This window comes from Sminthopsis crassicaudata, chromosome 1 (assembly GCF_048593235.1).
Source record: "Sminthopsis crassicaudata isolate SCR6 chromosome 1, ASM4859323v1, whole genome shotgun sequence".
In the NCBI taxonomy this organism is placed as follows: Eukaryota; Metazoa; Chordata; class Mammalia; order Dasyuromorphia; family Dasyuridae; genus Sminthopsis; species Sminthopsis crassicaudata.
Window position 1 is genome coordinate 13,082,152 of NC_133617.1, and position 22,634 is coordinate 13,104,785.

Sequence of the window (22,634 nt, forward strand, 5' to 3'; positions counted from 1 at the left end):
GCCCTAAATTAGGCCGGGCCCAGCCCCACAGGCCGGCACAATTTCCTTGGGTCTCAGAAGACTAATTTCAGCCAGCCCAGAGCAGCTTGGGTTCCCTCTCCCCAATGCAATGTTCTCTTCCCAACCCTCCTGTTCCATCCAGCTGGACCACGGCCTTGAACTTGGGCTCCCTGACTCACATTTGCTTAAGGGCCCAGCCAAGAGGGGTAGGGAATTGGGGGGAGAAGGGGGGAGGATCCACACTTAATCTCAATTATGTAAGATGCAACAGGGGCGCTGAGCCAAGGAGGGGGCTGGGCTTGGAGGCTGGCCCAGAAGCGCCTGGCAAAAAGCTCGGCTGCCCTGGCTTGGCCCAAGTCGGGCCCTAAGATCCTCTTGGAAGCCACAGGAAAACACACAGCCGATCGTCATGAGTGGGCGAGTTGGGGACCTAAGCCCCAAGCAGGCAGAGGCTCTGGCTAAGGTGAGAGAGACCCTTCTGCATACTCAGGGGCCCCGTGCACTTCCCTATGACAGTCACCTGATGAAGGTGACAGGAGGTCCCAGGTAGGACTGAAGGGCAAGGGTTGAGGGGAATACTCCAGGCTTATAGACAGAAGATCTGAGTTGGAGTCCCTTTAGCTCCCTTCTCAAGACTTTAGTTTTCTCATACATAAATGGAGATAATAATCCCTGCCTCACCTTATGATTCTGAGGTGGAACGGCCCCCAGAACACCTTGCCCAGGGATTCTTCACAAGACCTACCAATCCCCAAGGGCTCCACAGATAAGTTTCCGAGGGCCTGTGAACTTGGGTGGAAAAACAATTACATCTTTATGGTCACCAACCTATAATTGAAATTTAGTACATCTTTCATTTGTGATTGTAGGCTTCCTACATGAGTCTCTAAAGAGGCCATCCATAGTCAGTCAGTCAGTAAGCATTTATTAAGCATCTACTGTGTTCCCAGGTACTCTATTAGACACTAGTGGTACAAAGAAAGGTAAAAGACCCTCGAGGACTTCACAATCCAATGGGCAAGACCACATGGAAGCAACTGTGTAGAAATAGGCTTTGGGCTGGAATTAGGAGAGGTTAGGAAATGTGAGATCTAGGCCAACTCCTCCATTTTACAGATGAGGAAACTGAGTTCCAAAGAGAGGAAAGGGCTTGCCCAAAATTAGAGAGCTAATAGAAGCAGAAGAGGGCTTTGAACCAGCCTCCTCGCCCTCCCCACCCACAGCCCTCAGGCAGGGCTCACTCTGGGATTTCTCTCAGTCCCCAGGGCCACATTGACCAGATGAGAGAGGTAGAAATGGGTCTTTGATGGATCATCCAGACCTATAACTAGGAGGGGCCAATGGAGCTTTGTTCCAAAGCTGGAAACTGAGAGGGTGCCACCAAGAGCATCATGGCATAGGCCCCTTCCCCATCCTCTCCTGCCCAGGATGCTCTTATCCCATCATGCTCCTCCCCATTCAGAAGCATGTCCCAGACCATGCATCCTCCTCCTATGTTTCCTGTCCCCTCACTGGCACCCCTAGCTACAAACCCTTAGAAGTACAGTACCCTACTATACCCCACCCCAAGTGAGCCCCTCCTTGATCTCCCCAACACACACACACACACACACACACACACAATCACACACACATACATACACACACATGCATGCACACACATACACACACGCACACACTCACACACTCACTCATACACACAATCACACACACATACATACACACACATGCATGCACACACACGCATGCACACACTCACACAATCACACACACTCACTCATACACACACTCACACACACATAATCACATACATACACACAATCACATTATCACACACATACACACACTCACACACATACATACACACATTCACACACATACATACACACACTCACACACACATACATACACACACAATCACATTATCACACACATACATACACACACACTCACACACACAATCACACACATACACACACACATACACACACAATCACATTATCACACACTCACACATATATACATACACACACACACACTGCTTGGTCCCAGGATAAAAAAGCTATTTTGATGGCTTGGAAAGAACAAAAACCAATCAGAAGGTTCTAGGGCAGCTGGTACCAGTGTGTGTAGCAATGGGATGGGAGCTCAAAGACCCCGCCTCAATCCCCCTAGTTTGTGCCTGGGGAGACGGAAGCCCAAGAAGGGAATGGGCAGACCCAGGACCGTACATTGGGATAATAGGAAAGTCCCTCTCCATTCCTTTCCCAGCACTCCCTATTCTAGTGATGAAGAGATGAGGCACAAACAGGAAAAAAGGTCTGTCCACTAGACGATGTCCTTAAAAGCAAATAATACACATCCATGCATAAAAGTATCCAAAATGACTGAAGCGCCCGCCGTGTACTTTACAAAGACCACAGCAACTTATCCTCACAATAACCCTGGTGGTAGGTATCATTTTTGTCCCCATTTTACAGAGGAGGAAACGGAGGCTGACAGAGGTGAAGCAGAATAGCTAGGAAGTGTCAGAGCTGAATGAGAATTCAGGGAGTAAGGCTCATCAGCAGAGCTAAGCCCAGGCTTTTAGCAGTCAACTACAAAGCATTTGTTATGTAAGCAGTGGGGATATTAAAACAAAAATGTTGGGGGTGAGACTGGGGACAGAGGACCTCCCTTCAGGGGTCTCCTATTTTCTTCCTTTTTTTCTTTTTTGCGGAGGCAACTGGGGCTAAGTGACTTGCCCAGGGTCACACAGCTAGGAAGTGTTAAGTATCTGAGGTCAAATTTGCTCTATCCACAGCGCCACCTAGCTGCATGTAGGGGGTCCCTATTTCATTAGGGAAAGGGCAGGTAAATAGCTAGAGATATGAGTCCTTAAATGTAGAAAATAGCATTTCACCAGATGGGGGCATGTAGTTGGGGGAGGATTGTTTGCTGGCTGAAAATAAACAAACAAAAAAAAAAAAAACTCCTTTTTTTAAAATTAAATAGTCCCTGCTAGTGACTAGTGTTTCCCCCCTCCTTTTTTTTTTGACCCTGCTGGCCCAGGTCCAAAGGATATTCACTAGGTCTTGCTACTCTGCAGGGACAGGCAGATAGAAGGAAAAAAAAGATTTGGGGAGGGGAGGGCACCTTAGGTGGGCTAGGAGACCCCCAGAAGCAGGATCTGAAAAGCAATTCCAAGTTCAGGCTCTGAGATCCCCGTCCTCTAAGGCCCATCCATCCCTGGGGCCTTCCCCTTGCACAAGCACGCTCTCTGCTGTGTGCTGGATGTAAATAGGCACTGATGGGAGGTGTATCGGGAGCAATGCAGACATAACTCCAGAGACCCTGCCTCAGGAAACTTCCAGACTGGCAGGAAAGGCAAAGCAGAGCCCCGGTCGATGCGACCTTGGCCATCCTTACGGCTTGGGTAAGCTGGGCCCCTTCAAGCAATCATTTGGTAAAATAGAGCAAGTACTTTGGGGCAATAAAACTCAGTAGAAATTTGAATCTGGATTTAAATATTAAATTTGATTGGCCTCCATTTGTGATATCATGGTACCAGGTAGGACCCCATGAGAAAAATCTGAGGAAGGAAGCTGGGTGGGACTTCCCTTGTGATCATAGCAGGAGTTTTGCTTTAAGTGTTCAAAGCATCTTATCTTACAGATTTTAGCACAGTACCTAGTATACGGTAGGCACTTAATAAATGCTTATTCTCTTCCCCCACCCAAATCCCTTCCTTCACTTTGTGATCAGTGATTCCAAGGTCATTTGATTCTAAATTTAGTTTCTTCCAAAATCTGGTTTTAATGGCTGCCCTGGCTGATGAGGATATTTCTCAAAGCTCTGTCAGTTAGTCAATTAATAAGCATTTATTAAGCAGACAAAATGGTCAAGATGGAAGAACTATATCATTGGCCAAGTTTTTAAATCCTGATGCTCCTTTTTCAGTTCCTAGCCACCAATCATATCAAGTTTTTTGATGAAATTAGCCTGACCCATTCCTTTCTTCCGTGATGTCAATCAGATGCTTATTAACCAATGGGAAGAGGGGGTCCAGGTCTGTTATCCCACCTCCCAGGCAAGTTGACGAGATCTCTTGAACTCCAGAATTATGAACTGCAGTGGGCTAAGCTGGTTGGGTGTCCGTACGTAATCTGGTATTAATACGGTGAGCCACTGGCACTGAGCACCACCAGGCTGCCTAAAGAGGGGCAGAAACCCCTGGGTAAGACACACAGCAGGACAAAGTTTTCATCCAAATGGATCAACTAGATCTATGGCAATCCCTTGAACTTTCAGGATGGGCCAAAAGGGAAGATCTCATGTTTAAGGGAGAAAAAATCATTTCATTAGAAAGTGTTGCTTTTTAATCTTTCTGCTATATTCAATTGGTTTGAAGCCCACTAAAACATCTCATCTAGAAGATAGTTTTAAAGGTCAGAAAATTAGGTTTCAAGTGGTTTACATGCACAGATCTCACAGGTTTTGTAGGAAACTCCCCTGTGTGACTTTCAGTTACCCAGAAGGAAAGAGAAGGTAAAGCTCCAGGAGGAGAGGGGAGCCACAGATAGTGTCAGCAGCTGCAGAGAGGTCAAAAAGGACGAGGAATGAGAAAGAGCATTGGATTTGGCAATTAGGAGACCATTGGTCTCTTTAGAGAAGGCCATTTCAGTTGAGTTTGGAGTCAAGGACAAGAAGGAGGCAGAGAGGCTGGGGACTGGAGTCAATGGTGGCCTCCACCAGGACAGGGAAGTTGAACAGTGGGGAGGGTTTGGGGGAAAAGGTCAGGGCTCCACTCCACTCACGCCTGCCTTCCCAACACTCCCTCTCCTTCTCCCACTGGGGAAAAAGAGCAGATGGGGGAGGGGTGGCTGTGGTAGAGCTTCTGGACTTCAAGGCCATGTCCCTTATCCCTGCACGTGGAGCCAAGGCCCCAAAGCCTCTGCCCGAAGAATGCTGACCAAGAGTCAGTCAGGGATCGGACCACAATCCCCCCATCACGTCCAGAGGGACAACACACAGGATCCTGAATGCCCCCCAGCCATTGGCTGGGAGGGAGGCGCTGTCACTTGTTGTGGCCCTGATGCCTCAGGATGCTCAGTAGGAAACTCCTGGGCCACCTGTCTCTCTCCACAGTTCCGGGAGAACGTCCAGGACATACTGCCCAACGTCCCCAATCCCGATGACTACTTTTTGCTGCGCTGGCTCCGAGGTGAGGAGGGGAGTGAAGGGCAGAGGGGGAGCACGCTACGTCCCCCGGCGGGCGCTTCGGCATGATGTCTGCAAGCATTTTGGCAACATTAAGGGACCACAATGAGATCCCCGCCCGTCCCTGACCCGTCTTATTGGAGACATGACAACATCACATGGATGAGAAGGGTGAAGAAGGGCCAAGGCAGGCTAGGGAGGGGCCCCACTTATTGTAAATGTTGATGTCCTTTCCTGATCAACCCAGACATTTTCAAGCTCAATCCAAGTAACCGAATCATAGGTTAAGAGCTGGAAGATCAGTTCATCCAATCCTCTTTTACAGGTGGGGAAACTGAGGTCCAGAGAAGAGAAGGGAATTGTTCCAGATTACATAGATAGTAAGCAGCAGAGTCAGAATTCGAACACAAGCTTCTATGTATATTCAGAACTCTTTTCATTATGTCCCACTGCCTTTTAGGGCTACATAATCTCCCTATTTCTCTTTGCTTGTCTTTTCTTTTCTTTTTTTTTTTTTTTTTTGCTGAGGCAATTGAGGTTAAGTGACTTGCCCAGGGTCACACACAGCCAGGAAAAGTGTCTGAGACTGGATTTGATCTCAGGTCCTCCTGACTTCAGGACTAGTGTTCTATCCACTGTACCACCTCCCTGTTTTCATGGAGTTTTTCAGGGTGAAGACTAAAGAAAGACATCTGAATGGAAACAATCTCTGTGGCCCACCACCTGTACACACATCTCTGGGGGATGGGAGGGAGAGCCTACAGCCCAGCTTTCCTCAAGTCCCCACCCTTCCAGGTGGCCTGGAGAGACGCCCCCGGCATGGAGTCAGGAACCTGAGCTTGAGTTCAGGCATTTACTAAGCTAGCAGACCAGAGACATACCCCCTCCTGTATCTGGGCCCGAAGAGCGGATTTGAGTCCTGGCCGGGCCACTTACTTCCAAGTCCCCTTGAGCCAGTCCCAGCCTCCCTGAGCCTCAGCCTCCTCATCTCTGAAAGAAGGGAAAGGAGAGCTCCTCCAGCTGTGTGTCTAGGGCGCTAAGGCCACCTTGCACTTCTTTTTTTTTTTTTTTTTTTTTTTCCCTGAGGCTGGAGTTAAGTGACTTGCCCAGGGTCACACAGCCAGGAAGTGTTAAGTGTCTGAGACCAGATTTGAACTCGAGTCCTCCTGACTTCAAGGCTGGTGTTTTATCCACTGCGCCACCTAGCTGCCCCCCGCCTTGCACTTCTAAGGCCTGGTAGCCACCATTTCTGCAGCCACAAATGGAGACAAGAACACTTGCGCCAGGCTTACTCATGGGGGCTGCTGAGGCTCAAACGAAATATTCCACAGAAAGTGTGTCAAGAGGCAATTTAGGGTTGCAGAAAGTCCAGCACTGGAAAGGGAGTAAGCTGGCCCCGGGTTTGAATCCCAGCTTATTAGCCGTGTAACTCTTGGCAAATGACTCAGTTTCCCCATCTGTAAGAAGGGGTTCACATTCTTGCACTTCTATTTCAGAGGTGTAAGGAAAGAGTTCTCCCTGAAATAGCCAAGAAATGCCATGGCTAAAATGCTTTGTAAATTGTAAAGTGCTCCATGACGTTACTGCTTAGGACAGACAGACAGGGATGGGGGACACGGGATTTCATTAGCATCCTTTCAGTATCTTCCCTGTGAAGAACTGTCAAGGAACCTTCTCTGCCCCTTCTAGTCTCAAAGGCTCTTCTGAAGCGTTAAAGGGTTGTGACCTGTCCAGGGTCACACAGACCGTAGGGAACAGAAGTCTGCCCGGGTCTGACACTGACTCGCTACCCACTATACCACACCGTCTCTGCTCCCCACCGTGATGGCCACGGCTTTCTTCTCTTTTTGTCTCGACAGCTCGAAACTTCGACTTGCAGAAGTCAGAGTCCATGGTTCGCAAGGTGGGTCTTTCCTCCCCCCACTTGGCTCCAAGCTGCCCACTCCTGACCACGCCCTTCCTCTTCCTGACACCCTATACTAAGAGATAGAGACCCCCCGACTCCCCCCAAGCCCGACTGGTCTCACACGTGTCCCCTTGTCTCTGTATAGTATATGGAGTTCCGGAAGAACATGGACATCCAACACATCCTCGACTGGCAGCCCCCGGAGGTGAGGCTGGAGCGGTAGCGGCCAGGCAGCCCCCGGGGCCCAGGCAGGGCCGCCAAAGTGGGCCAAACTCATTCACGCCTTCATTCACCCGCAGACATTTGTCGGGCAACTGCGGAATAATGGCGGGCTTTATGTGGTTGTGCTTGGAGAAATGAAAGTAGTGAACTGCTTAGTGTCTCAGGAGGCAGGAAGGGGGACAGAATTTGGAACTCAAAACTCGAAAGGAAAGTTAAGAATTTTAATATGTAATTGGGGAAAAATCAAATATTATACATATGTGTGTATATATGTATGTGTGTATCTATATGTATTATGTCTTTATATATTTTTATATATGTGTATATATCCCTTTGCGCTCTATCGAAGGCTGCAGAAGTGCTATTATGAAGCACCTACTGTATGCCTGGCAGAGTTGTGTGACCTGTATTCTTGGGGAGAACATCCACACGAAGAACACGGACCCCCAGAGTAGCCCACGGTCTGCTCCATGGGCCCCAGAAGGGCCCTTAAAGATCCATTGAGACCTAGAAAAGGGAAGTGATTTAGCTGGGATCGCCCACAGTCAGGCCAGGTTAGAACCCAGGAGCCCCTCGCTGAGCAGGGCCCGCCCCCTCTGGTGTCTGCCCCCACCCAGGTGATCCAGAAGTACATGCCAGGAGGCCTCTGCGGCTACGACCGGGACGGCTGCCCCATCTGGTATGACATCGTTGGGCCCCTGGACCCCAAAGGGATCCTCTTCTCAGTGACCAAGCAGGACTTCCTCAAGGCCAAGATGCGGGACTGCGAACGGATCATGCGAGAGTGTGACCTGCAGACTGAGAAGGTGAGGTCCGAGGAGGGCAACGGGAAGGACAGCCCTGGACAAGGAGAGAGGGGAATAGGAGGACCCAGGGACAGGGAGAGGCAGGTGCTGCCATTGGCTTTGGCCCTGGCTGAGGGTGAAGAAAGCTGGGGTGCTGCCTCTCCGGGTAACCTGAGGCAAGATCTGTCTATCTTCCTGTCTGTCTCCTCATCTCTGTCTGTTTGTCTCTCCCTCCATCTATCTGTCTTTCTCTTCTTCCTCTTCCTTTGTGTTCTCTCTCTCTCTCTTTCTCTCTCTCTCTCTCTCTCTCTCTCTCTCTCTCTCTCTCTCTCTCTCTCTTCTCTCTCTCTCTCATCTCTCTCTCTCTTTCTTTCTTTCTCTTTCTCTCTCTCTCTCTCTCTCTCTCTCTCTCTCTCTCTCTCTCTTTCTCTCTCTCTCTCTCCTCTCTCTTTCTTTCTCTTTCTCTCTCTCTCTTTCTTTCTCTCTCTCTTTCTCTCTCCCTTTCCTCTCCTTTGTGTCTCTGTGTCTCTGTATCTCTCTTCTCTCTCTTTGTTTCTGTCTCTGTCTCTCTCTTCCCCTTTCCTCTTCTCTCTCTCTGTCTCTGTGTTTCTGTATCTCTCTTATCTCTCTCTGTTTCTCCCTCTGTCTCTGTCTCTTTTTAAACATACACACATATATATGTATAGACACATGTGTATGAACATATATCTCCATCTTTCTGTATCAGCCTATTCCTTAATCCATAAAGTGAAAGAAACTGGACTAAATGGTCTTTAAAGTTCCTCCAGCTCTGCACTCTCCGTTCCAAAGACCCTCCCACAGCTCCCAGCTCTCTGTCTCCCCTCCCCACCCCCCCACCTGGTGGAGACCTCCCAGGAGCTCATTTGCTCCCACTTCTCTGCAGCTTGGGAAGAAGATCGAGACCATCGTGATGATCTTTGACTGTGAGGGGCTGGGACTGAAGCACTTTTGGAAGCCCTTGGTGGAAACGTACCAGGAGGTGGGTCAGGCCATGCAGGCTTCCCGCTAGGCCAGCTAGGGGGCCCCTGAGAGCAGGAATAAAATTTCCTTTAGGGAGTGAGCGTGATCTATGGAAGAGTCCAAACAATCCTTTTATTGGGGCAGCTAGGGGGCGCAGTAGATACAGCACCAGCCCTGAAGTCAGGAGGACCTGAGTTCAAATTTGACCTCAAACATTTAACACTTTCTAGCTGTGTGACTCTGGGCAAGTCACTTAACCTCCATTGCCTCAGAGGAAAAAAAGCAAAACACTATCCTTTTATTTAACTGGAGAAAGAGTTTAGCAGGGCAGGAGAGCTGGGTTTGGACCCGCCTCTGACACCTTCCACCCTGTGATCTTGGAGAAACTACTTCATCCCCCTGGCCTTCATTGTTCTCATCTGTAAAATGGGATTAAGAGTCTGGAGAGAGAGATGGACTCAGAACCAGGAACACCTAGATTCCAGTCTTCCTTCAGATGCACCTGGCCGTGAGATCCGAGTAAATCATTTCACTTTTCAGTGTGTTAAACAATTCTCCAAGAGAATTCTCACTGAGAAAATGAGATTTGAGATCACCAATTCGGGGTTGGAAGGAACCACAGAGCACAGTCCAAACCCTCCCTTATTTGTATATGAAGAAACTGAGGCACACTGAAATTAAGGGGTTGCCCACAACTACACAATTATAAGTCTCCATGAAGAGATCTGAACCAAGGATCCTTCTGACTCCTGTTCAGGGCACTGTCCACTTCAACATGGTGCTGATCTACCAGTGAAGTCACAGGACCAGTCCTTATCCTTATCCCTAAAATGAGATTGAAAGCCAGTCACCATAGATGGAAAATGGCCTTAGAGTCCAAGAGTCAAGTGGAAATTATTATTAGCAGGAAAAAATTTGAGTTGAGGTTCTCTGATTTTAAATCTAGGACTTTGCCTTTTACCTGTGTCTCACAAGACTGAGAGAGCTCACTTGTGTAGTCTGGGATAGAGAGGGTTTGGAAAGGGGGCTCCCTCCAGAGAGGGCTGGTTATGGGGAAGGGGAGGCCCCTAGGTTTGGGGAGGTCTTGCCTTCCAAGACGTCCTTATTCTGGCTTCTTGGAACTTCTGGGTTGGGAGGGATGGAGGGAAGGCCTTGGTGTGCCCAAGAGCCCAGGGCAGAAGACTCTCTAGAGTCTAATGGGCACCTACCTTGACTCCACAGTTTTTTAGTCTTCTGGAAGAGAACTACCCTGAGAGACTCAAGTTCATGCTCATTATAAAGGGTAAGTCTGGTCCCACCCTGCCCCCAGAAGGACAAGAGTGCTGGAGAGAGCCACCCCAGTGCCCATGGCACAGGACTGGGGATACCTCCACCCATGCCTACAGTGGAAGGACAATACTGCTGCTCTCAGAGGCACTGACAGGAATAATTTCATTGTCTACCCCAAGCCACAGCACATAATAGATGTTTAAGAAACACTTGTTTGTGGATAGGGTTTGTGGACCACAGGCAATCCAGATACCAACTCTTCACGGCTGACCTGGGAACCATGGGATCCAATTCAAGTCTAGGTTCCCTCACTTACCAGTCTGATGACCTTGGACAAGTCATTTTTACCCCAGAGTTTCTTCTAAAAAACACCCAAAGTCAGGCCTGCCCTGTCTTGATTCAATTGTTCTGTTTAGTCTAAAAGGACAGATCCAGAAGCAAAGAACAAGAGACAGAAAGAGGCAGAATCAGGCTCTGTATCAGGGCAAAGATCTAGACAACAAGAGCTATGACAAAGTAGAATGGGCTGCCCTGAGAGTGGTGAGCTCCCTATCCTTAGAGGATGTCTAAGGGCATCTTATAACGGGGATTCCTTTCACTGACAGATTGGATCCAAAAAATTAACTGTTTCATCTTTCAAATTCTGTGATTCTATAAGTCACTTCAATTAAGAGCCAGCTTTGGGGTCAGGAGGCACTGGGGTAATTCTGACAAAAACAAACCCGTTCTTGCCCCTTATAGTTTATTAAAGGAAATAACATGCACAAATAAAAGAGATATAAAATATGAACAGGGCGATTTCAGTGGGAGCCATGCCAGGAGCTAGAGGGGGAGGGATCAGGAAAGATCTCAGGGCTGTAAGATATTAAGGAAGGGGGAAATCACCCAGACTTCTTAGGGAGGGCGGATTCCTAGAGGAGGTGGTACCTGAACTAGGGAAAGACATATGGGAATGTGGGAGAAGTCTATTGCAGAATGGCTTAGATAAGGCTCAGACAGGTGGAAAAGAATAGGATCAGAACATCAAGTTCTGATACTAGGTGGCTAGTGATATCATCACCACCATCATCATCATCATTATCCCAGACATAGCATTTATTTCTTTTTCTTTTTTATTGAAACTTTTTATTTTCAAAACATATCAAGGATAATTTTTCCACCATTGACCCCTGCAAAACCTTATGTTCTAATTTTCCCCCTTTCTCCTCACTCCTATATGGCAAGTAATCCAATATATGTTAAACATGATAAAAATATATGTAAATCCAATATCAGCATACATATAGAAATAGCATTTATATAATATTTTAAAGTTTACAAAGTGCTTTACAAATATTTCCTTTTATCCTCATAACAATTTTGAGAGATGATTAAGCTGCTATCATCAACATTTTAAAGATGAAGTTGAGGCAGACAGCGGTTAAGTGACTAGTCCAGGTTCACACAACTAGCAGGTGTCGTAGGTAGGGTGTGAGCCCATGCTCTCCTGACTACAAATCCAGTGCTTGCAACACCATGTCAGTAAGGGTCAATACTATTCTCCTTAGCACTATCCTCTTATCTTTCTCCTTTTCTATTTGTTATTTCCATCTCACACAACTAGACTGTCCCTTGAGGGAGAACACTGTCATCTCTCCAATCTTCACATCTAGCTCAAGATTGACTTCAATAAAGACTACTGTTCCTTTATTAAACTGTAAGCTCAAGGAGGGCCAGGACGGTGTCTTGTACAGAACTTTATATCTCCTCCAGAGCCCAGCCCAGTGGCCACACATCATTGGTTTTTAATTACCTTTGACTGCCTGGAGCTGTCCAGGGTTGCCATTGTATCACCAGAACAGTGCTTTCTTCAAGGTTGTAGCTGCAAAACTTCTCATCCAGCCTCTCCACATATTTCTTTCTAGCCACCAAACTCTTCCCTGTGGGCTACAATCTCATGAAACCCTTCCTGAGTGAAGATACTCGCAGGAAGATTGTCGTACTGGGAAGTGAGTAGCTCTACCTTCCACCACTCTTCCTCTTCATCCTTCTCTTTCTCCTTCTTTTCTTCCTCTTCATTTTCTTCCTTCTCTTCCTTTTTCTCTTCCTCTTCCACTTGCTTTTCTTCTTCATTCTTTTTCTTCCTCTCTTCATTTTCCTCCTCCTCTTCCTCTTCCTTATTTTCCTTCCCCTCCTCTGCCTTCTCTCCCTCCTCCTCCTCCCTCAAGTCCTGTCACCAATGGGCTTTCTCAAGAACTGGACTAAGAATTACTTCCCCCCAGGGCTTTGGGCACCATGAGGGGCAGGTATGTCTCATAACAATTCACCACTATCTCAGGCCCTTTGTAAGTTCACATGTCAAGTTGGAGAAGCTGAATTCTCTCATGAAAGAAAGAAAGAAAGAAAGAAAGAAAGAAAGAAAGAAAGAAAGAAAGAAAGAAAGAAAGAAAGAGAAAGAAAGAAAGAAAGAAAGAAAGAAAAAGAAAGAGAAAGAAAGAAAGAAAGAAAGAAAGAAAGAAAGAAAGAAAGAAAGAAAGAAAGAAAGAAAGAAAGAAAGAAAGAAAGAAAGAAAGGAAGAAAGAAAAAGAAAGAAAGAAAGAAAGAAAGAAAGAAAGAAAGAAAGAAAGAAAGAAAGAAAAAGAAAGAAAGAAAGAAAGAAAGAAAGAAAGAAAGAAAGAAAGAAAGAAAGAAAGAAAGAAAGAAAGAAAGAAAGAAAGAAAGAAAAAAAAGGTTATAGTCAATTTACAATGGATTAACCAAGACTTAGCCTGAACCACCACCTGATAGGGCACAGTGAACCTGCAGGGGTACCCTACAAAGTGTAATAACCATAGAGAGAAACTCAACAGAGTGTGGTAAATCCTCCAAACTTGCTGAGTTCAGTGGTCCTGGCAGAAAAACACAAGAAAGCATCCTGAACCCAAAGAGGTCCCTGTCCCAATATCCCAGCATCTCAGAAAGAGGCCCCAGAAGCCATGGAGTCCAAACTATACACAGAGAAAAATCCCTTCCAATGGTGTTTTTAGCTTTTGTTTGTAGACCACCCCCATTCGGGGAATATCACCCAAGGAAGCCTGGTCTAATTATGGAGAGCTCTCGTCACTGGAAGTTTGTCCTGACAACAGGCCTAAATTTCTCCCAGGGTAATAACTTCCACCCACGGCTCCTTGGTCTGTCTCTTTGAGCAAAGTGTATCCTTCCCTCCTCCAAATGACAGTCTTTCACGGACCTAAAGATGTTTCTTGTTCAGGCTAAGCATCCACTTTTTCTTCAGCCCATCTTCCTATACCATGGACTTTAGATCCTTCCCCATCCTGACCACCCTCCTTGGGAACCTATCCAGTTTTTCAATGACCCTCCTAAATTTTGGCAGCCAGAACTGAACCTAGAACTCCAGATGAGCTCTATCCAGCATAGAGTACCGAAGGATCCATCCTTTTCCTGATCTTTCCTGAACTCAAAACTTCTCTTCATGGAATCTAAGATGTTAACTTTTATGGTTGCCAGATTGCACTTGTGATCCTCTGAAACCTCCAGATCTTTTAAAAATGACCATCTGTTTAGCCATTCTTCTCCCACCTTGTTCTAGTGAAATGATTTTGGAACTCCTTTATTCCTTATAAATTTCACTTTAAGAGTATTCATAAAGCCAATTGATAAAATGTAGTTAATAATATCCAGCAGGATAAATTTAATCCCACAGAATTAATAGTCAAAATATAGACTGTCAGCTCTTCATTTGTTACCTCTGGCTTTCCCCTATCATAATTGAGTTCCCCTCTCTTCTCTACACTCCTCCACTGGTCTGACCTGATTTCATTTGGTTGCTAGGCAGCTACACAATGCATCTGGGCTCAAACAGCCTCCTCCTGCTTCCGAAAACAAACGAGGCTGAGGATGTCGAGGAGGAAGGGAAAATATTTTTAAGATTCCAGGGTCTAGATTTTAGAGATTCTTTGACTCAACCTTCTTGTTCCAAACAAGTTAAGTAACATACAGCTGGTCAGACAGCTGGTAAGTGATGGATCCACTTATTCAAGGATGATTAAAAAAATAAAAAAAAAAAAGGAAAATAACTTGGCTGCTCGTGGTTGCGACATTTCCTCGTGAACATGTCACAAATTCTTCTGAGTCTCAAATTCTTCTTGCAAAACCCCCAAAGTTGCGGAGTGGAAAATGCCATGTGAATGTGACATATTGTGATCGCTGCTTCCATAGATAAGGCTGCATTCTTCCTGGATAGGAATCCACAAGGAGGAGGGAGTGACGCAGATGTATACAGAGAGTCCAGGAAGCTCCCTAACCTAGAGTAGTGAGCTTCTCAGCTAACCAAAGGGGCAGACAGGCTCAGGAATAAACAGGATAAAAAACCATAGAGTGGTTAATTTATAGAGCTAACAGAGTGCAGCCCACAAAGTGTGAACAGCTTTCCACTCACACCTGATGTAACCCACTGTCCTTTTCCTTCTCCCCCTCTCCCAGCCAATTGGAAGGAAGGTTTGCTGAAACTCATAAGCCCCGAGGAGCTGCCTGCACAATTTGGGGGAAGCTTGACAGACCCTGATGGGAACCCCAAATGTGTGACCAAGGTACCGTGCCCTGGATCAAGTTGGGGAAGGAAAAAACAGAGAAGGGAAGGGGAAATGAGGAGGGCAGCACCCATATCTCTGTTCACTCCAGACTCTGATTCCAGATCAATTACGGAGGTGAGGTTCCCAAATCCATGTATGTGCGGGACCAGGTAAAGACCCAGTATGAGCACTCGATACAGATCAGCAGGGGTTCCTCTCATCAGGTGGAGTACGAGATCCTCTTCCCTGGCTGCGTTCTCAGGTGAGGGACCTGCCAATCCCAACCTGAGGCTCCTGGCACATTTCCACAGACTTGGGTGCTTAATTTGGCTCTTCTCCATGACAGATGGCAGTTCATGTCAGATGGGGCAGATGTAGGCTTTGGGGTGTTCCTAAAGACCAAGATGGGGGAGCGACAGAAAGCTGGGGAGATGACGGAGGTGCTTGCCAGCCAGAGATACAATGCACATATGGTCCCTGAAGATGGGAGTCTTACCTGCACTGAACCTGGAGTGTGTAAGTCTGTTTTCTACGTCTTTCCTCTCCTCTCTTCTTTCTCCTCTCTTTTCCTTTCTCTTTCTCTCCTTTCTTCTCTCCTCCCCTCTCCTTTTTTCTTCTCTCCTTCACTCTCCCTTTTTCTTCTCTCCTCTCTCCTCCCTGTGTGACCTTGAAAAGTCATTAACTTCTCTGGGACTCAGTTTCCTCATCTATACCACAAGGGGAATTGAACTAGGTGTCGCATAGTCTTGAGACTCCAGTTCTAAATGACGTGATACTCCGACCCTGTTCTTTGCCTTAGGGTCAGTAATATTAGTTTATATTTTCCGTGTTCAAGTTTAGTTATATGTTTAGTGTTTTAGTTAGTAAACTAACTAGCATTAGTTACACGGTCATTATCTAATTCCACCCTCCCAATTACTCTATGAGAAAGTCAGGGAAGGGTCTTATCTTCATTTTACAGAGAAGGAAACTGAGGCTGAAAGAGGTTGTGGTGACTCACCCAAAATCAGAAAGCTAGTAAGAAAGAAGCAGGAAACCAACTAAAGTTCCTTCCTCCTCCATGTCCTTTGTGGAAATTCACACAAGCTGCCAAGTACCAAGAAAGTGACCCAGGCTCAGACACTGGGGCCTCTTCCCCTGGAACAGCTTAAGCTAGGCTGGGGCAGGAGCCAGGTGGGAATCAGTGTTGGGTGACTGACTCAGGAAAAAGGAGGGCTGTTCCCAAGGAGAAGAGAATGCAACAGGAGGAAGTAAACACAATCACGAGGGCAGCCCAACTCTTAAGCTCAGGAGAATACAATTAATTGCCTTTACCAGCCCCCCTGTCTCTCTCTGTCCCCACAGACGTCCTGAGGTTTGACAACACCTACAGCTTTGTTCACACCAAGAAGGTCAGCTTCACCGTGGAGGTGCTGCTCCCCGACGAGGGAATGCAGAAGTATGACAAGGAGTACACGCCTGTCTAGACAGCAGAACAAAAAGGGGTGGGGAGGGGCAGAAAAGACAAAGGAGTGAGTCACTACTGGGGGACTCAGCACCTCCTATTCACTATACTCTATTAGTCACTTCTATAAGTTATCTAAACTCTGTTGGAGGGGGCAGTCTGTCAGTTAATTATACTTTCAATTTACCTCTTTTGGTTAATTATATTACCCATTGCACTGCCCATGTAAGTTCACAGGATAGCTCTGTGGGTTCATCACGTGGGGGGGAGAGGGGGAGAGGATTGCGCCCTAAATAAACCTGTCAGTTTCCCCATAGACTCTCCTGGGTACCTCTAGAAGTTAATGACTTCATTGGGAGCTCTCCAGGTAAACTACACTCTTCAATTCTCTCTATAGATTTTCTTAGCTGGGTCTAAAATGTAACTATCCCCTTTAGGGGGTAGTTCTATCCATTCAATCAATTTCTTCTTTGGACTGTATCCATTAGTTCTTTCTTTGTGAGATTAATCTCAGGCAGAATTAATTATACTCAGTTTTTGAGGAAGGGAGAGGTGGGCTCTGCAGGGTAACTAAGTAAGAGGTCAATTTCCCTCAGTCAATTCTCCTCTAGCAATTTCCCTTGTCAATTCCTCTCTGTCAGTTGCCTTCTGGCAATTTCCCTTGTCAATTCCTCTCTGTCAATTGCCCTCTGCCAATTTCCCTTGTCAATTCCTCTGTCAATTCTCCTTTACCAATTTCTCCTGTCAATTGCCCTCTGCCAATTCCCCCCTAATCAGTCCTCTTGGTTATCTCTAGAAGTTAATAACAGTGTCAGTTCCCTCCCTAGTAACAACTAACTTGGCAGGACAGGGTGTTATATCAAGCAGTGGGTTATCTTTAGGGCTTATCTATATTATACTGGGTACCCCTACTTTGAGGGAATCTCTGTAGGTTCCTTGCCCTGGATGGGCCAATGCCCACTCTCTCCAGGACTCTTCTTCCCTCTTTGAAAATCTTCTTTACCAGATCTTAATTTTTAGGCTTCCTGTGATTTAAATGATTTCCTTTACGCTTAGTATACTGTCTCCTTCTTTATTGAAGCCCTGAGTGGGTGGAGGGAACTTTCTATAGAAAAAAAGGGATGGAGGGGAGAGTGATCTTGTGAATTCTCATGACAGTCCCATGGAAAACCATCCTGGAAGAGCCTAGGATGAGGCCTTTTCCAGGATACCCAAGCCCCCCTCCACCTTCAAAGCTTAGCATGCTAGCCCAGCATAGATTAAACTGATGAAATACTATTGTGAATTAGTTATACAGTGTCAGAAAAAGGGATTCTTGGGCAGTCCAGCCTTAATTAGCTCACCTTTGTCTGCCAGTGCTCACCACCACCCTCTAGTGGCTTAGCGATGCAAATGGAAGTCAATGACATGGGGCTCTGTAGAAAATCAGGTTCGTAGATCATTAAAGCCGGTAGGAATTTCAGACCGAGCATGTCAAAGCTGGGGCCCGGGTAGAACATGAAATGTCAGAAGTGAGAGAAGGGTTTTGATTTGGAGTTGGGAGGGACATTAGAGAATTCTTGTCTAACTCCCTTTTTTACATAGAAGGCAACTGAGGCTAGGAGAGAAAAGGGAAGAGATTTGTCCAAGAGCCCCTTCCTCTATTTACAAGCAGCAAGGGTTAGCTGCTCAGCTGAAGCAGTAGAGAGATGATTAATATATTAAAGCATTTTAACAATAAAGTGAAGCAAGTGTGAGAAGCAAGGGGGGAAGAGGGGAGGAGGGAAGGAAGATGAGGGGAAGACCTCTGAGTCCAGAGGCTGGGGCTGATGAGCCCTTCCAGCAAGAGTGTGAACCAATAAATTATCCTGTGTGTGTGTGAACATGCTGTGGCTGCTTCCTTTCCGGGACCCTCCCCCAATTTCACACTTTCCTTCAAGTTCTGACCCCAGATCTTCCAAGCAGAGCCATTTGGGAGATGTTGCTTCCCCCAAATTCTGCAGGGCAGAAAGGGCCCTTGACTTCCCTCGGTGACCCCATCCCAAAAGTGCCTGAGGTGGGAAGGAATGGGAGTGATCTATCTATTTCTTCTGACTATCCTTAGTCAGGAAGTCACAATGATATTATGAGGTCATAGACCCAGAAGGGACCTAACAGGCTCTTTGGTCCAACCCTTCCATTTTATAGATAGGAAAACTGAGGCCATGGAGGGAAAGTGGTTGGCTCAAGGAAACACAACGAGTAAGTTTCAGGATTCAAGCCCCACAGGCTTTTGAGTAGGAAAGAGACAGAATTGTGCCACAGGCTGGTAATTTGGGCCTCTGGATGGAGGCTGGAAAGTAAAGAGGAGGGAGACCAAAAAGAAGTGGCCAGAGGTAGTCCAGTTAGAGCCATGTCCTACTCTTAGAGATCAAAGAGGAAGAAGCAGCTGCAGGTGCTAAGACTGTATAGACCTCTAAAAAGGGCTTTATTTCAGGGGCAGAAAAGTCACTTAGCTGTGTGCCCATCCACTAGCACTCCTCCTTGGGGCAGGGCAGAAAGAATAAGGCAGGGTCATCCTCTGAGCTCCAGATGGCCAGGCCCTCCACAAAAGCAGCCAACTCCCTCCTTTTTTCTTTTGAGACAGTTAAGTGACTTGTCCACAGTCACACAGCTAGGAAGTGTCAAGTGTCTGAATCTGGATTTGAACTCAGGTCCTCTTGACTCCAGAACTGGGAGCTCTATCCACTATTGTGCCACCTAGCTACCTCTCACTCTACTAGCTCTTCTTGAAGGGGGTCCTCTCTGGCCTTTGGCTGCTTCCTCTGGGGCCAGCAGCAGGGCGGCCTGCCCAAGGCTTGGACCATATAATAATCAGAACCTTGAAAAAGCTGCCTATGAAGGCCACCCTGGACACTGTCAATTGATTCAGGCACACAGTGTCTTGTGGAGGGAGGACAAAAAACAGAACTGGCTGGCTCAGGTCCCTGGAGAGAGAGGCCTCCTGGACAAAGCTGCTTGCCCCTGCTATTTCATCCCCACTGCCAGCAGGCTTATCTTCAAAGCAGAAAACTCAAACCTTCTGAACCACCAAGGGTCAGGCTAGGAGTACCTGTGCTCTCCCTCCCCTAGGAACTCTACTGGAGAATGAAGGCATAGTCACATTGACAGCTCATGTTCTCAGGTCATACCCACTTAACAGATGAGAAGCTTGAGATTCAGAGAGGAAATTCAGAGGATTTCCAGCTAGTGAGCCACCAAATAGAGATTAGCTTCATACAAGAGTGAGCTGGAGCCAGCTGTGCAGGCGTGGGAAAGCCAATGGTTAAATTTTCAGTATGGTTAAAATATTTTGGAAATTAGTTCATATCATATCTAATTTATGAAATCCATAGCTTAAGGAGGAATGGAGAGAACATATTAACCATTTTTCTCCAAAGAACTACCAATTAAACATGGCACTTCTCCAAAGTACTGCAAATTCAACCTAACAACACCACTACTAGGTATGAATATCAAAAGAGATTTTTGGGGAAAAAAAGAAGAAAAAAAGAAAAAAGGAAAAAGAATCATTTGTATAAAAATATTCATAGCAACTCTCTTCTCAGGACAAAAAAAAATGGAAATTGAAGGGATGCCCATCAATTGGGAAATGGCTCAATCAACTGTGGTTTGTGTTTGTGATGGAATATTATTGTTCTCTGGGAAATGATTAGCAGGATGCTCTCAGAAAGAAAAAGAAAAAAAAACCTTGGAAAGTCCTCCATAAACAAACAAACTGTATACAAAGTAGTAGCAATGACCTGCTATAAATAATTTTGTTATTTCAATTATCCACAATTACTCTGAAAGATTTATGATGAAAAATCTTATCCATATCCAGAGAAGGAACTGATTGTGTCTGAATACAGACTAAAGCATTCTCCATTTCTCTCTTTTTCACTTAATTTTTTGAGGGTTTTTCTTTTCATTAGGGTGGGAGAGTTATCTTTTCTTTCACAACTTGACTTTTATGGAAATGTTTTGCAAAACTTCACATGTGGGTTCTTAATTGTAGGTGGGGATAAGAAAGAGAATCTAGAACTCAACAATCTTTAAAAAAAATCAACAAATGTTTAAAAAAAATTTTAAATGTAACTGGGGGAAAATGTTAAATAAATAATTAAGGAAAAAAAAACATAAAACATGGTACTTCTAACCCAGATGTCTCTATTCCCTACCCCAATCATCATCAGCTTCCTCCTCTCCAGACCCAGGTGCTTATGTATCTACCAAAAATAAGAATCAGGTTCTCAAAGAACTCTTCCCTCTCCCCACCTCAATATCTTGACATATTGTATTGCACTGAATCTCATAAAAGATGAGAAGGATCTGAGGAGGGATGGAGTCACCTTCACAAATAAGGTGGTGGAGCATTGCTGCTATTGGGCTTATATCCCAAGGAAATACTAAAGAGGGGAAAGGGACCTGTATGTGCCAAAATGTTTGTGGCAGCCCTTTTCGTATTGGCTAGAAACTGGAAAATGAATGGATGTCCATCAATTGGAGAATGGTTGGGTAAATTATGGTATATGAAGGTTATGGAATATTATTGCTCTGTAAGAAATGACCAGCAGGATGAATTCAGAGAGGTTTGGAGAGACTTACATCAACTGATGCTGAGTGAAATGAGCAGAACCAGGAGATCATTATACACTTCAACAACAATACTGTATGAGGATGTATTCTGATGGAAGTGGAAATCTTCAACATAAAGAAGATCCAACTCACTTCCAGCTGATCAATGATGGACAGAAATAACTATACCCAGAGAAGGAACACTGGGAAGTGAATGTAAACTGTTAGCACTACTGTCTATCTACCCAGGTTACTTATACCTTCGGAAGCTAATAATTAATGTGCAACAAGAAAATTGGATTTACACACATATATTATATCTAGGTTATACTATAACACATGTAAAATGTATGGGATTGCCTTCATCTAGGGGAGGGAGGGGAAAATATGGAAAAATGAATACAAGGGATAATGTTATAAAAATAAATAAATAAATAAATAAAGTATAGAATAAAAAAAAAAACAAATAAGGTGGTGGAACTGGTTAAACATAGTTTATCTGAAGAAGATCTGGAGGTGTTAATGGACTGCAAACTCAATATAAATCAACAGCATAATAAGACTGCCAAGAAAGTTGATTAGATCTTTAGCTTTGGAGAAAAAGGAAGTGGGAGTTCTCTTGTCCTCTATCCTAATCAACCCAAACTGGAATTTCATGGTTAGTCCTGACATCACAGTTTATGAAGAACCAGATAGAGACTACCTTAGAAGTGCCAGCAGCATTTAAAGCTTTAAATCTATGGCAGAGGAGGGTAAATCAAAGGAAATAGAGCTGTTTAGCCTTGAGAAGAAAGAACTCCAGGAGGGACTGAGAATTACTGGGAGAAGGGAGTGAAGGGGGATGATTGCTAGGAGGAGGATCTAGTCTTGATGAAGGAGAAATTTGCTTATGAGAACTGTCCCCAAAGTTTAAAGGCCATTTGGGGAGGGCTCCATTCAATGAAGGAAGGGGATATTCATTCGGGTAATCCTCAGGATTACAACAACCAGAATCTTTTGATGTTCCTCCCTCTGCTTCTCAAAAATGAAAGTCCTTCCTTCCTCTCTCTCCCTCTCCCTTCTTCCTTCGCCTCTCTCCCTCCCTTCCTTCCTTCCTTTCTTCCTCCACAAGGCAATTAGGGTTAAGTGACTTGCCCAAGATCACACAGCTAGTAAGTGTCATGTATCTGGCTAAATTTGAACTCAACTCCTTCTGACTCCAGGGCTGGTGCTCTATCCATTGCACTACCCAGCTGCCCCAAATTGTTCATTTCAGTGTAAAAATTTATACCACAGAAATTAGCAAAAAGAAAAAGATAAAAGTTGTTTTGTGGATTGTGTGGACTTAAGAAATTATTGGATAAAATGTTTGCTATTCAAAGTCCTTCCTAGTCCTTTCTAGTGTCCTTACGCCTCATTCCCTTTGCTCCACAACACCAGCCTCCTATCTGTTCCAGAACAAGTCACTCCATCCCTCAGCTCAGACTATTCTCTGGTTTCCCCCAAGCCTGGACCACTGCCTCTCCTTAAGCGTAACTATTGACCTCTGGCTTCCTTTAAGTCCCAATTAAAATCCCCCCTTCTACAGAAAACATTCCCTAACCCCTCTTCATCCCTCTTCAGTTATTTCCTATCTATCCTCCATCTAGTTTGCTTCCTATATATCTGTTTTTATGTTATCTCCCCATTGGACTTTAAACTCCTTAAGGGCAAGGGCTGCTTTT

General features: G+C 45.6%; 1 protein-coding gene across 1 annotated transcript; it reads left to right on the top strand.

Annotated features, from left to right (window-relative positions):
• The first annotated feature begins 345 nt into the window (after positions 1 to 345).
• On the top strand, positions 346 to 18,220 carry LOC141557805 (SEC14-like protein 3). Its single transcript, XM_074294063.1, has 12 exons — positions 346 to 463; positions 5,128 to 5,203; positions 7,059 to 7,102; positions 7,251 to 7,310; positions 7,945 to 8,133; positions 9,017 to 9,112; positions 10,315 to 10,375; positions 12,267 to 12,350; positions 14,824 to 14,930; positions 15,035 to 15,174; positions 15,259 to 15,428; positions 16,257 to 18,220. The coding sequence occupies exons 1-12, from the start codon at positions 410 to 412 to the stop codon at positions 16,376 to 16,378; spliced, it is 1,203 nt and encodes a 400-aa protein (XP_074150164.1). The 5' UTR covers positions 346 to 409; the 3' UTR covers positions 16,379 to 18,220.
• The last annotated feature ends 4,414 nt before the right edge of the window (positions 18,221 to 22,634 follow it).

Excerpts from the sequence above, each read along its gene's own strand:
- LOC141557805 (XM_074294063.1), top strand. The coding sequence starts at position 410 with ATGAGTGGGCGAGTTGGGGACCTAAGCCCCAAGCAGGCAGAGGCTCTG. Across the intron at positions 5,204-7,058 it reads TTTGCTGCGCTGGCTCCGAG|CTCGAAACTTCGACTTGCAG; the intron begins GTGAGGAGGGGA and ends TTGTCTCGACAG. Across the intron at positions 8,134-9,016 it reads GTGACCTGCAGACTGAGAAG|CTTGGGAAGAAGATCGAGAC; the intron begins GTGAGGTCCGAG and ends ACTTCTCTGCAG.